Source organism: Patagioenas fasciata, chromosome 7 (genome assembly GCF_037038585.1).
Source record: "Patagioenas fasciata isolate bPatFas1 chromosome 7, bPatFas1.hap1, whole genome shotgun sequence".
Classification (NCBI taxonomy): domain Eukaryota; kingdom Metazoa; phylum Chordata; class Aves; order Columbiformes; family Columbidae; genus Patagioenas; species Patagioenas fasciata.
Window position 1 is genome coordinate 14,817,435 of NC_092526.1, and position 14,340 is coordinate 14,831,774.

General features: G+C 38.1%; 1 protein-coding gene across 4 annotated transcripts in view; it reads left to right on the forward strand.

Moving 5' to 3' along the window:
* The window catches only part of CNTNAP5 (contactin associated protein family member 5), a 272,016-nt gene that overhangs the window by 166,608 nt on the left and 91,068 nt on the right, over nucleotides 1-14,340 (forward strand). For all 4 annotated transcript variants that reach the window (XM_071810877.1, XM_065840744.2, XM_065840745.2 and 1 more), the window contains one exon: nucleotides 11,283-11,402. In XM_071810877.1, the coding sequence (XP_071666978.1) occupies nucleotides 11,283-11,402 (120 nt within the window). The remainder of the gene's footprint in view (nucleotides 1-11,282; nucleotides 11,403-14,340) is intronic.

Consider the following 14,340-nt stretch of genomic DNA (forward strand, 5'->3'; position numbering starts at 1 on the left):
AGAGGGTTTACATTTTTGTTCAAAGTTTTTGTTCTTCTGAAAAGGCATCACCCCTCTTCAAAACCTCCAAACCCAACCCAGAGTATATGCAGTGACTGAGGCTGTAGCAGAGTATTTACACCAAGTGATGGCTGGTACAAAACTAGGTGGACAAATCATTTGATGAGAAGGGAGAAGCTCCTTGGGGAAAGAAGGGGCCTGTTGCTATTGACAATCAAAGGTGATTAGGGATGCTAACCTCTAGGATGCATCTGCACCATCATATTAGCTCAGGCCCCGAGGCTCACGATGTCTGCACCAGCTCAGTGTGGCTTGTGTCTGACACCAGCTCATTACGGCAGAGGACTGGTTCATGACTAGGTTTACCCACAGACATTTGCATGGAGCTACTGAAGCCTCCTGCTCCTGTGAACTGATGTCTGCCCTCTCAAAGGCACATATGTAGATCCACTAATTTAAGGTTCACTGATGTAAATACTACTGTGAGAAGTTTCTCAGAAAAATCTTGTGTTAAGACTTTCCAGTAGATCAAGCTGTGCACACATGTGATGTACAGCTATTCAGCTGCTCAGCTTATTTACAGCCATATTATCAACAGCTAATTTGATTCCAGCTAGACTGTAGTGCCAGATGTCCTGTAAACCAAGCAATGTTCATAAACAGCCACATTAGTCTGGAAAATTCATGTGCTTAAAATGTGCCATGACACCATTTCAGAGTCAGTGGGCAAATGCAGACTGTTGATAAGAAATCTGCAGAACAAGAGACATTATCACTTTCAACTGATAGCGGTTGGTGTACAGGAGTACCTTGTAGCAGGTGAATGAAGCTGCAGATCTGGTCACAGCATTACTCCAGAATATCCTCCATGTACAGGCAACTTCTCCAATCATGTAATTCAGTGTAGTTGTATCCAAGTGAAACACCTAATTTCTTAAGTTTTGAAACATTATCTCAACAGTTTTTTGATTTTTTACTAGAACACTGAGGCTGACAGGCCTGAAATTGAACTTGTACCACTTTGGAGAGGCTATTTCTTTTATTAAACTGCACTTCAGACCCAAGTCCATGCAGCAATAGTGGAAAGATTTAACTGGCAATCGGCTGCAAGTCACATAGTGTGAATAGTTTTGCTGTCAACTGGATTTATTTTCTGTCTGAATTGCATCAGGGTGGGGTGGGTTTTCTCATTTTGGTGTGGTGTTGGTAAGAGGTGGGAACTACTGGTTGAACAATGTAAAAAGACTCATCCCTTGCCATGCTTTCAGGAAGTACTTCATGACATGCATCTGCAAAACAGAATGAATTGATTTATGTTTTACCAGTTCAGACTGGGAGACCTCACTATTTTAAGAACTGAGATCTGAAGATACATTGTCCCTAACTTACTGTCCTCATTTGTAAAGTATCGAAACACATTTTGCAGTTGATACGTAGGAAACGTTTTCTTTCATATATTCATAGGTCACACTGGACCCACAGTGAGGAACAGCTAAAGTTACAGACTATCCCAGCTCCAAAGAGTTTGCAGTTAAGTTTTTGAGGGATAAAAACACACTGGTGCAGGTGATGGAGTACCCAAAACTCTACATCAGCATCATAGGTGGCAGTTTGAGTCCATGAGGTACATAATTATTGCTAGGCTTTCCTGTAGGCAAAAGGGCATAAGGTAGAGGTTTAAAAGAAGAAGAAATCGAATGCTTTCAGACCTGAAGGAGTGACATGAGAGAAAGCAGTAAAGTGCTTGTTTGAAAAATAGAAGGCTATGACCAGAGGAGTTTGACATTTTTGACAGGGCAAATGCCAGTCATGACAAATAGATCAATTGGAAATATGCCATGAAAAGCAGAGATAAATAGTTTGCATTTGATGCAACAGAGGGGAAGTAGACAGCGGCAGTGCAGAACAGTAAGTTGACAGAAGACACAGCTGGGACAGTGTTTGCATGACCGCATCAGATACGTGGGACAAGGTTGTGTCTGTCATGACTGAAAATAGGTATAGTTGAAACTCAAGATGTGTGGATGAAGCAAAAGTACACGTCTCAAGATACATATAAAGAACTAGCTGGATTTAGACATTACCTTAACATAATCTCCCTAAGGGCAGTCATGAGCTTTGTTGTGCCTTAGTTTCTCCAACTCTGTTGGGAATAAGATCCATTTGCGGGTATATTAGATGTGTGATCTGTATCGTTTACTGAAATGGTATGGATTCTTTCCTTTGAAAACACTGCTTGCTTACCTGCTACTGAGGTGATCTGTAGCTAAGACAGGGCTTTTAGGATAAAATCTTATTTCAAGTCTGTAAAATGCATGGTTTTGCTTTGTGGGTTACCTTTTAAATGTGTTTCACGCACCATGTATATAAATAGGATTGGAAGATTAGGTCAGCTGAAGCCTTTTTAAGGACAGATACTTTCCCTCTTTCTGCAGTGTCTTGAGCAGACATCAGTACTGGAGTAGTCTGATATAATCCAGATAGGTAGGAGAAGATCCTTTATGTAATCACATATGTGAACCATAGCAAAACAGATAATAAGGTAATGTTTGTTTTCTGTTTTCCTCTTTTAGATTGAAACACTGATATTAGTACACAGCTTGGGAAAAAGGCCTGGGTGGGATTCAGCTCATGTATTTTTTGCTCTCTGATACTGTAACATATCAACTATGATAGTGGTCTGTTCTTTCTATATGTGTATATATAACAGAGTGTGAGCTGTTTTCAGAACTCAGTGAATCTCACTGTGAGATAAGGTCTGCATGTTAAGTTCATGGGCCACCTCTAAAACGTGACAGTGTCTGTCACCTATAGAGGAAGGTTGTCTTAATATAGAGACATACACTAGGCAACTGAAGATAAATTGGAATTACAGGTGTATATTGAGAGGGAGAGAAACAGAGGGAGATGAATTAGAGGTGTATATATATATACAAAATATTTTTAATTGAAAGATCATAGTTTAAAACCTGCATAGTCATCTGTCTCATACTATCAGTTCTCCTTGTAATTATTATTTGATAGTGAAAGTAGTAGATCAGTGTAAAATGATCATGGGATACAGAATGTTATAACTTTATTGCAAGGTAATGATTAGTAATCTCTTTCTGTGACTTTTGTTATTCCCTTAAAAAGCCTCATCTTCCCCTTCTGTATTTCTGTTATTTTTATACAAGACAGTTTTCAGATGGCCTTTAGTCTTAGGTGTGTTTTTTTAATTGTAAAGAGTGTGGAACATTGATATAGAAGATGATGAGAAATACAAAATAATGATTTTATTCTTCATGTTCCAGGGATGTCAACATGTTCCAAAGCTTTGCAAGGTGATAATTAACAGAATGTAATTTAATTCTGGATATTTACTTTGGTGTGTGTTCTGTCTTGCACGTACAGGCATGTGTAAAGTTGACCTAGGTAATTGCTAGAGGAAAGATCCATCCAATAATGGAAATGTCACATAGACGTTGATATGAAATAAACTTAACATAACTTCAGGCCTTGAAAATGTGGTTTTTAATATTAATATGCTTACCGCATATATAATTTTTAATCTGAAAAGCTTAATATAGCTTCAGCCAGAATTTTAGCAGTACTGGAGCTACATCTTAAAGAGCCAGTCATGGATGTGGTAATTTTCCCATGTTCCAAGGCAGGGAGATGCATACACAGTTTGCTGGCTGGGCAAATGAGTTTCAGAGAGTTTAAGTTTGCAGATGACTAATGGTGAGTCTGGTCATGTAATCTGCATGTCCTGAGTAACCAATTTTCCTATCTGAAATGCTTGGAATAGGTTTTTCCATGTATATTTAAACACATTGGTGTTCTTCAACTAAACAAAACACATTTAATATTCATATCAAGCCTTTAGTACTGTACTTGGTGTTCCTGCATATTTTTGTTCACACTATGCTTCTGGCATATGAATTTTCATTGTTTATTTTATAAGTTACTGTCTTATTAATGCTTTCCCTTCAGTTAGTGCATCTGTGAATTATACATCTGCATTTCTCAGTGGTGTTCATTTAAAAAAAAAAAAAAAAAAGTGAAGTGGGTTTTTTTTCCATTTTCCTGATGTTTCCATATAAATAACAGAGAAAATATTCCACTTTGGGACTTCACTGCAGAAACAAGCATGCAGGGATTATCTCAATCCCTTTTGAAGCCTGCCTGTGTCAGGTGTGGCCGACACCAGTACGTTCAGGAGCACGGCTGAAATACTATGCTTTGCACAGTGTCCTTCAAGTCTTTTATTTTTCCTTTAACTCCAGCACTTCTCTTAGGATGGTGTGGGCCTCCCTGACCGCTTTCTTGCAGCAGCAGGACTTGCAGGTCACCCTGCACTGAGCAGGGGCCATTGGGGTCCGACTGACACAGCCACCTTCAAAGCTCAGTGGGAAAGTGACAGGGAAGGATGGGCTGATGTGGCCTTTCGTACCTTGACTGCACAAAGCCTTAGCTTGAATTGTAGGAAATTGTCTAATCCCCAGGTGTAATGGAAAGATCTCTCCTGAACATCCATTTAGGTGACACTGTAGTAAAAGTAATTGTAAAGTTATCTATCGAAATAACGCATTCTTTATCATATGAGTAAATAAGTATTTTAAAAAAGGAAAATAAGCCATCTGTCATCCAGGCACACCACAGCAGAGACTGCATTAATCTGTCAACAGCAGAGCTGTCAAAATCCAGTATTTGAGAGTACAGATTTCATTTGCTGACATTTAACAAGACAGTGGTATTGTAAGGGTGAGAATGATGATCATTCCCAGAGTTCATTGCCTGTACTAATCCCTCTGCTGTTGGAATGAGAAGAAAAAACCTCTCATTGCATGTTGCTTTGTTTGTTATTTAGAAGAATCCTTGACTCATTACTCTGAGTCTGCAAGAACAAATCTGTCAGGTCTGAGGTACACAAGCAGAGGGTGAAACAGTCATCTCCAATCTGCTTCCAGGAGCAATGAGCATTTTGGTGAGAACACTTAATTCAGTCTGTGTCAGCATTTGTGTGTATCAAATTGTCCAAGGTCAGTACAGGGCTGGTTGCAGATCCTAGTAGAATCCCAGCTCTTGCTGGCCTTTCCAGTCTAACCAGTACATAAGTTTTGACCTCAGAATACAATAACAATAATTATTATAGGAGTTATTTTTACTCTTAGCATTTAAGGTGCAAAGAATTGCAAAGCAATGAAATAAGTTCCAAATGATGTGGCACTAAGTATTCTGCCTACAATATTTACATAACTCTGGAATTGTTAGAGGTAGTAAAAGCAACACGCATCTTGACGCTATGTTTTAGCTGGGAAGTGAACAGTGTCAGCATCTCCAAATGAAATGAAGAATTGAACTTCTTTAGATCTCTTTAATGTATTTTATTTATTATATCACCATAAAATGTTACTTACCTCTGAGAAATTGAAAATTATCAGCTACTTTTATTAGCTTATGAGAATCCCATCTAGAAACAGCAATATTACAGGATTCATTTTGGTAAGCATAACTATTACATTCAAGTTCTGAATCTCCAGCTCAGAGTATTTGCAATGAAATGTGTGTGATTAATTTCCAAAGTAATTGGTACAGTAGGAAAGAAATATTGGAAATATTGGGAATTTTAAGGTTTGCTTTGAATTAATTTTATTTTTTTTTTGAGGAAAGCCATCTTTGTGTCCAATAAATTTGAAAAGGACAGAGTGCTCTGATGAAAACAAAACAAACCCATCGCCTCCCCCCCCAAAAAATATACTTTTGATTTGGAGTCTATGCTCTTGGTTGTATCTATGCCAGTAACGTACTGCTGGATGGAGGAGAGAGAGGTTTACCTTGTGTGGTCTTCTAGTAGTAGCACTATTTTAAATATGGGTAAGGCATGCACCCCACTGCATGAATAACATGTTCATTCATCCATCGAAGAGAGGGGACTTTAAATATATTGCTCCCTGTGGGTCATTTGCAGAATCTCCAGTCTTTTATTTGTTTTTTGTTTTTTGGTTTTTTTTTGTTTGGTTGGTTTTTTTTACCCCCATTGAATTAGAACTGGAGGGGAAGTATAAAATTAAAGTGGTCTGAGAGAGGGGAAAGCTTTTATAAGTTAGGAATGTGGGGGCAAAAGAAACAGAGTTGTAAAGTACTCAGGAAAACTGAGGCCAGCTAAGGTCTTACCTATGAGGGAGCAATGAAACAGTAAGCGTGTGCTTAGTGAAGGCTGTCATGGAGACTGCAGGTGAACTAGTTCAGGCAAAAGTAAGACTGGAAGCCAAATGTCAATATAGTAACAGTCAGTGAAAAACAGAATAAAAAGACGTTTTATTGGAAAAACGCTGGAAGTTTGACCTGGCAAATGTTTGTTCTCAGCCATGTCCTGTTAAAGATTCCAGCTAAGGTAGGGATACAATCTCTTTTGTGTTAAGGACTGTAATTAAAATAGTTGGATTAACAGGTTCAAGATCTTCAGAGCAATGAACGGTGACAAAATTGCTCATATTTAAAACTTGTCAGGATCTCACAGCACAATCAAGGCTGAAGGTTCAATTGCAGAGCCAAGCTAAGAGGGACCCCAGCCCTGTTGGACCTGACTACAGAGTGCTGGGAGCTGCTGCATCTCCTTTGGCTGACCAGCTGTAAGGTTCTCAATGGAGGAATTAGAAAATTTAATTCTGTAGTTGATTTTACACAAAAGGTCAAAAGAGATTATTATTATGACATTAAAATCTCTCACTGCCTTTCTGGCATTGAAGTCTGAATCATGGATCTATAGCTTGATCCTTGATCAATCACAGTGCATATTTATAGTTTTGCTAGGATGTTTCTCTAGGGACGTAGTATGTGTGGCTCAAAAAAAATGCGGTATGTATGTTTCAGATCCATAATTTTAGTTTTTGAACTTTTGAATCTTTATATCCCAGGAGATACAGGAACATGTGGAACTGGGTGATGTCGATCTGACTGAGCATAAAGCGTTTGTTTTATAAATGCTCATCAAAGTTTGACGAAACATTTCTGAAGCACCTGGGAAGATGAGAAGTGAGAACTAATGGAAAAGATTGCCATTATGATCAGTCAGTAAAGTTGTTTTCAAAATGAATGCTCTGATGGGTTGACTTGTTGATCTGAAAACGCTAGTGTAATTTGAGATACTTAAGATGGAAGGAGATACCTGAGGGAGAAATTCAGTATATGGGTTTCACAGAGGTTTATAAGGGGTTGGGAGATAGAAATCTTGAACTCTGTCAGTATTGCGCCTGCCTGAACACCATCAGCACAGCTCATCCTAGCAGGTACACAAACACATATACAGTACTTAAGGCAGCAGCTTTTGGTATGAAGAATGAGCTCTCAGGCTGCAACAGTTTCAATAGCGAGCTTTGCAACAATTTTAAATTTCTTCATGAAACACAGAAGTAGCTTTTAAAAAATTTCCTTAAAGATCACTGCAAAAATGTCAACACAGGGTCCAATGTTACAGCTTATAAGTGATTCTGGCGGAAAAAAAAATATATGTATATACATTTATATATTTCTAGAAAATATATTTCTATCTTTATATTTATTTATATATTGTATACATTATATTAATATATAAAATATTTAAAATATCTATCTATATATATTAAAAATACATATAGGATTTCTGATACCCAGTTTCCTTCACTAAATCTGGACCTTGGAGTTAAACTATTTCTTGTTTTGTCTTCTGTTACCAGCAACAGCCCATCAGCCGAACTCTGAGATGCCTTCTGCACTTTGTTTTTTGCCTTGTGTTGTAGTTTAACCTAATGCAATTACCTGCGGTACCTGAATGTGAGATCCAAACCATACTTGCAGGGGGGTAACATGGGTTCATGTGCGCTGCTGACATCTCTGTACCTCAGCACTCGCATAATGTAACTCTGTGAAGCAAAGAGCTTCCTCCTCGCTGCCTGTGGGGACTCAGTGGCAGGAACTGCAGTGCTATTGCTGCATGGCAGCTCAGCTTGCTCCCAGAAGGGCCTGAGGGAAACACAGCAGGCACTGAAAGTCATAAACTGTGATTTTCAGTGGTTCTGGCTCAGTGAAACAAATGTTGCTGGAAACTGTCATTTTTTCTTCAATGGCTGGTATAAGTCAAAATTAGTCCAAAAAAAAGTATGGTTGATGACTCTTTAATGACAACTACAATAATGATTTTCTACTGTTCCCAAAACAACCACATCTCCATCTACATCAGAGAATCTGGGCACAAAATGGAACATAAATCTGAAGGCAGTTTTCAAAGTAAGGGTCTTAACAGTCACACACAGCTGACTGTTTGCCTGATTTTTACTTTTGCATGATATTTTTGATTGCATAAAGACAAGAATGACTGCAAAGACATCTTGTCTTTCATTGAACCATAAAGACAGCTTCAAGTTGTTGTCACTGAAGTAATGGGCCCTTTTTTCATCAAACGGAATTGCATAACTTTATTCTGAAGTTGACTCAGCCTGTAAAAACACTGAGCTTGGAATGGATGGTGCACTTGAAATGTCTGTGGGGGCATCTGCCAGTGACTGGAAAACAAATACCAGTTTTTCCTTGATACATCATACAGCATAAAATAGCAAAACAGTGAACTAAAAGCAATGACCCACCTAGACTAGAAATATTCAGTACCAAATACTTAAGATACAGGCATGTGAAACTTTCAGCATGCAGCTACAAAATAAACTGTCCACCAAAACACCTTTCCTCTAAATCATGACAGTAGGAATATGTTCTATGTGCTAGAGCTCAAGGTTTATAGCCTTTTCCCACTTCTTCTGCTACTCCCTAGTATTTACAGCTGGAATTCTCATAGAACCAAAAGGAAAACATACCAGGATGGATTTTCTACGGGCAGACATAACTGTAGTTTCACTGAAGCTTGTGCATCCTTCCATATATATGCCAGTTGAGCACACCTAGCCTGATCTCTAGCTGTGTACAGCCTTTATTTTTTCCAAGGTTGCAATGAGAAAGCAGCCTTCTGAAGGTGAGTTAGATCATCTCTGCATCTGCCCACATATTAACTTCACATTTTTCCTTGTTTATTTTAAAAAAGTATATCTGGCCTCTGGCCAAAATTACAGTCAAGAAGAAGCAAAACAATTAGGAAGAAAAAGTTTATGCTGAAGAATGAGTTTCTAGCTGTGCCAGTTCACTGGCAACATATTACTTTTATGTCTCTACCCCTTGCACCATCCTTTGTGTTCAAAAATACTCAGCAAACAATTCATGGGAAACAATTGGCATATTCCCTAATGAGACAAGATAAAGTGGCCTGTAATGATGATGACAGCAAATTCACTAAATGAACTGCAGTTTGAGAACTTTGCAAATTGATCAAACTATGATTCCTTTATTGCTTACTTAATTGACTGATACGGTCTCTCTCCTGACCCTCCACATTCCTGTTGCTTTTGTCAGCACTTTGATGACTGAGGGACTCTGTTAGCCCCATAGGCTGTGAATAGTGGAAGAATAGGTTCTGGTTTGGGGATTTTATCTTATTTGCATTTAATATGTACTCTTGGCCAGCTATCAGAGGGGAAATTTAGAGATCTTCTTGACTCCTACAGTTCTTTCTACATCAGGCTAATGACTGTCAGGAAAAAGCTTTCTTAATTCCATTTATTATAGGACAGATACTAATTAAAGTACTGTCTCACCAGGTGCTGAGTACCTTAAGCAGCTTCTTAACTCCAACAAGGGTAATGCTGTGCATATTTAGTACTTAGCGATGTTCTGCCTGCTAAAGATGTGTGGTCAGGAAAGAAATGTAAAAGGGGAAAGCATATTTTGCTGAGTGGTACAAGTGGTTAGACTCTTAATTCATAGCCAGTTTGGGATTTGAGCCCCTAGAGCTGTGATTCTATTGTTAGCAGAAGTGAAGAAATGTATAAATTTCATTAAAATCTGAGTGATGAACTATCTCATAACATTCTTCAGAATAATAGACAAGGCTACTTCAGGCTGACCATTTAAACCTTTCTGAAATATGTTTCATTAGAGAAACTACTTTTAGGGAATGAGGGGAAAGGAGGAATGTGAGTTTGTGTGTGCACAGGAGTGGGAATGAGGAACTTTTCCTGCTGGAGCAGAGTGACTGCTGCTTTCTGCAGGAGAGGCTGGGACTGCGTTCCACGAGTGATGGGGAAGCGCTCTCCCTACAGTCGATCTGAACATCTCCTGAGTCCCTTCAGATGAAAGGCACTGGGAATTTTGCAGTTGTATTTACGGCATCAACATGGCAGGTATTATGCCATAACAAGTTTAATTGTATTGTTTTCCTGCCTGAAGAGTTGAGGCAGCCTGGAAAAAAGATTTGCAGTGGTTAATAAATGAGTTATTCACAAGTTCCCCTGAATACCTCCCAATCTGTGTAAGCCTAGTGTTTGCTGTATAATGGTGTATCCATGTGCAAATAAGAACTGAATGTGCTCTTGAAATGAAGAGATAAGAAAAAGATTTGACCTCACAGTAGCCCAAGTTGATTCCCAAATATATTTGTGTGTTCTGCTACTGGTAACACTCAAAAGCTTGCTTAAAGATTAGGGGCAATTCACTTTGCTTGCTTTTCTGTTACTGTGTCTTCCAAATAACTCCATCTCATAGGAGGAATGAAGGATATTTTGATCTATCTGTTAAATCAGTCTGTGTTTTTTAATGTACTTGCTGACAATTAGCTGAACAGTCATAACCTGTTACAGAGAATAATCTTATCAGTATAATCAGGTAAGTGTTTAACTGTGTGGAAAAAGATCAGTCGTCCTGCAGTGAGATTTAAGGTTACTGTTGGTCAAGATCCAAGATCATACATGTGACTTTTTGATATCTCACAACTGCCTCTGTGGGCATGTTTTCTCTTTGCTCCAAGTGAAGGTACGATGTCTTGCCCAAAATCATGCCTCAAATACAAGGATTGCACTAACCTGTGGGAGTTTTTCCTCCTGTTCTTGCTTTTGGTGACCTGCTGTGCTTGTTTTATTAACCACTAGCATTTTCATTGGCACTAATTCTCCAAAAGGAAAATATTGATAAGCAGAGAGGAAGAGTGGATTGTATTAAAAAAAAGGTCTAAAGCATAAAGTTATCACTCAGGATGGGAGACCAAATCTGGCCTTGAGCTTTTCTTCTAGGGGGCAATAGCTTGTTTTCACTTGGGTAGCAGTAATCATCAGTGAGCCAACTGTGTATGTTATAATAATGATTGAAGCTGTAGTCACATGTAAAACGTATCTGTCTCTTTTCTCCTTGTTTGTGATACAATTGCACTATCTCTTTTAAAGCTATCTATGAACAATCTTGTGAGGCTTATCGACACCAAGGGAGGACATCAGGTTTCTTCTACATTGATTCTGATGGAAGTGGACCACTTGGACCTCTCCGAGTTTTTTGCAATATAACAGGTAATGACCTAACCTTGTCTTTAGTGCTTTATGTTGGCTTTAATATTACTGACATGTCTATCACTGAACTGCTAAGAAGACCTCACAGTCATAGGTCTCTCAGTAGTGGGCAAAAAGCAAAGAACTGGTAGTAACTGTGGTTCTCTACTCTGAGATGTTTCCTTAAAGAGGATCCATGTAGAAGTGATTTTTAAAGTAAGTTTGAAGGACTCACCTTGTACTGCTGCTAAGTGGTATTTACAGTGGTATTTGCACCTTATAAAGGGCATCGCAGATGTATTTTTCATAATATTGTAAGTTTTAATGATCTCTGTTTTTTTTACTAAAGAGGTAGACACTTAGAATTCAACCCTTCTTTTGTAACTGAGTGGCTTCTCTGTTTTACTGGAATGCTATGTCTTGGAATTATTATTAAACTCCTTGTACTGGGCGAGCTGTAAATCCTTCCAGTCTAACTAAGCAGGAATATCTCCCCTCATACAAATGCACTACCGTGGAAGTTCCAGAGAATTGAAACCCTGGTTGCCTTGGGTATCTGTATGGAGGAGAGGGCACGATGCTCTTAGGAGGAGGGACACCAGAGGGATATCAAAGATACAGTGGAGCAAGAGCCTGGCAAGGTGACTTATTAGTTGAGATGCCTCCACCTCACAGTTCTGTAATTTTAAAATAAAAAGTGTTTCAGATGAATGTACCTGTCTGGCAAATTCTCCCCTTAAGTGGGGCTGATTTTTTAATATAGGACTGTCATGTAAGGATATGAGAAAATATTACATAGTCCATATTGTGGATTGGGGCAGATGTTATAGCCTCCTTTCTTTTTATTTTTGAAATGGAGAGGAAATTTCCTGGACTGTCTCCTGCTTGGAATTTTTTTGCTTCTTGTGGCCAGGTGTGGATGAAAGAATATTTTATTACCCCTTCTAAACGGTTAATTCTGCTTGAGCTACTTTGCCACATATCACCTCCACACTCAGTCCTGAAAACTAAGGACACAGGATATTCATATTTTATCCTCAATCTCCCTGTACTTGAAATGTTTCAAATTAAATTTTCATTTTGATTTAATTGGGCAGTCATTATGTTAATTAAATGTACACCAGTTAATTATTAAGTATGTTTTTATTCAAGTGTAAGAAATATTTAATAAGATGTGCCTCCTTCGCTGTTGGTGAATCTCATAAGAATTGAAACAGTTTTACCTTTCTGTCTAAATATCCTTCCCTGGTCTCAAGTACAGGAAATGTGTTCATCTTTATTTTTATTATATAAATATCTGTGATCAAAACATTGTCAGTGCTTTTTATCTCTGCTGAAGTAGTAGGATTTTTGACAAACTCCTTGCAGAAAGCATCTGCTTTCCTCAAATAAATTTTATTTGGCAGAAATCCAGAAGGCATATACCTGATTTTCTCTTTATCTGTAATGAACTTGCTGACATTCTTATTTTATTTTCATTACGAGAAATGTGGAGGTGGGAAAAACTGACAGAACCACCTAGCCTGGAAAACTTTTTTTTTCATATTTTTTCTTTTCCCCTAGATGTCTCATTTGAGACAAGAGAAGGTCATTTGTCAGAAGCATCTCTGGTAGTCTTATTGCATAAAGGAGGACTGAGACACAGAAATAAATTACTATTTTATAGTTGTCCAGAGAGTTTGAGGTATAATTGGGTTATGCTTCTGTATCATCTAACTATGGTTTGGATGCCTTAATCACAAGAGCTTCTCTTCTCTCTGTGAACATACCTTATCATTATTCTGATAATAATCATGTTTGTAGTAATAGATTAAGTGCGAAGTACAGAGAAAATAACTCAATTTTATGTATGCAGATATGGATTGTTACTCCTTTCAGGTAATGCTTCTGCATAGTTTACTGAAAGTATCAATATTCAGGGAAAGTCAAAAAAGGAAATTCTATTTTGGAAAGGAACAGAGACAAAAAACTCAAAATTATTGTTCAGTGACATCCGTACCACACCTCCTGTGAATGGAGAAATGTAGACAGTAAGAAGCATGGATGATATGCACATATGGAGAGACTAAATAAATCGGAAAGTTTATGGGAACTATCACAGAAATGCACTGAGACGGTACGTGGCACAAAGAAAGCAAATAGGGGTTGATTTTTTCCATTTTATAGGAACTAAGAGACAGCAAACTATTAGCAAGATTTGGCTGTGATAGTTTTGTTTGTTTGTTTGTTTGTTTTCTTTTTCATAATGCAATGAAGAATCCAACTTGAAACTTATTGCCACAAGACAACAAGGAGGCAAATGTAACAACAGAGAAAAAAAAAAGATACCCTAGAAAAAGACCCAGTCTTGTCTGATAAATTCATGACATGCAATTAAATGTGGAGGTTTAGTTGCAGCTCTCAGCTTAGACAGCTGTGAAACAAAGCTCGCTGTGAAATGGGAATGAGTTTCAGGAAAATCTTTTGCCTTCACTCACTTCCCTGGGTATCCGTTTGCCCTCAAAAGCAGAGGCAGGCTCCTGGGCTAAATGAAGCTTGGCTTCACTCTGGCAGTTCTTCTTTTTGTATACAGTTCAAGAAGAAATAATCTTTTTATACCCAAAACATGTTCAGGTTGAAGAATTTGGAGGCAAAAGGGAAAATCCAGAGAAATGACTCATTTAGTGCTTTTAAAAGTAGAGGTGTAGTGAGCTAATGACTTCTGGGAATTACAGCGCCTTGAATCTGTGAAGGATGAATTCAAAGAAGGAATCAGATATTCAGAAATTAACAGCATCATTGCATTTAGAAAGCAGTGTTTTCCTTAATGTTCAGTTACATTTGTTTAAAATTGTTTCTAATTTTTAGCTGTTTAGTTGAACAGATAGGGATCTTGTTTGTAGCCAGTTATAAACCAATGCAGATTAACTGCAGCTTTGTCACATATTGATGTCTGATCACAGGCATCCAAAATGTGATG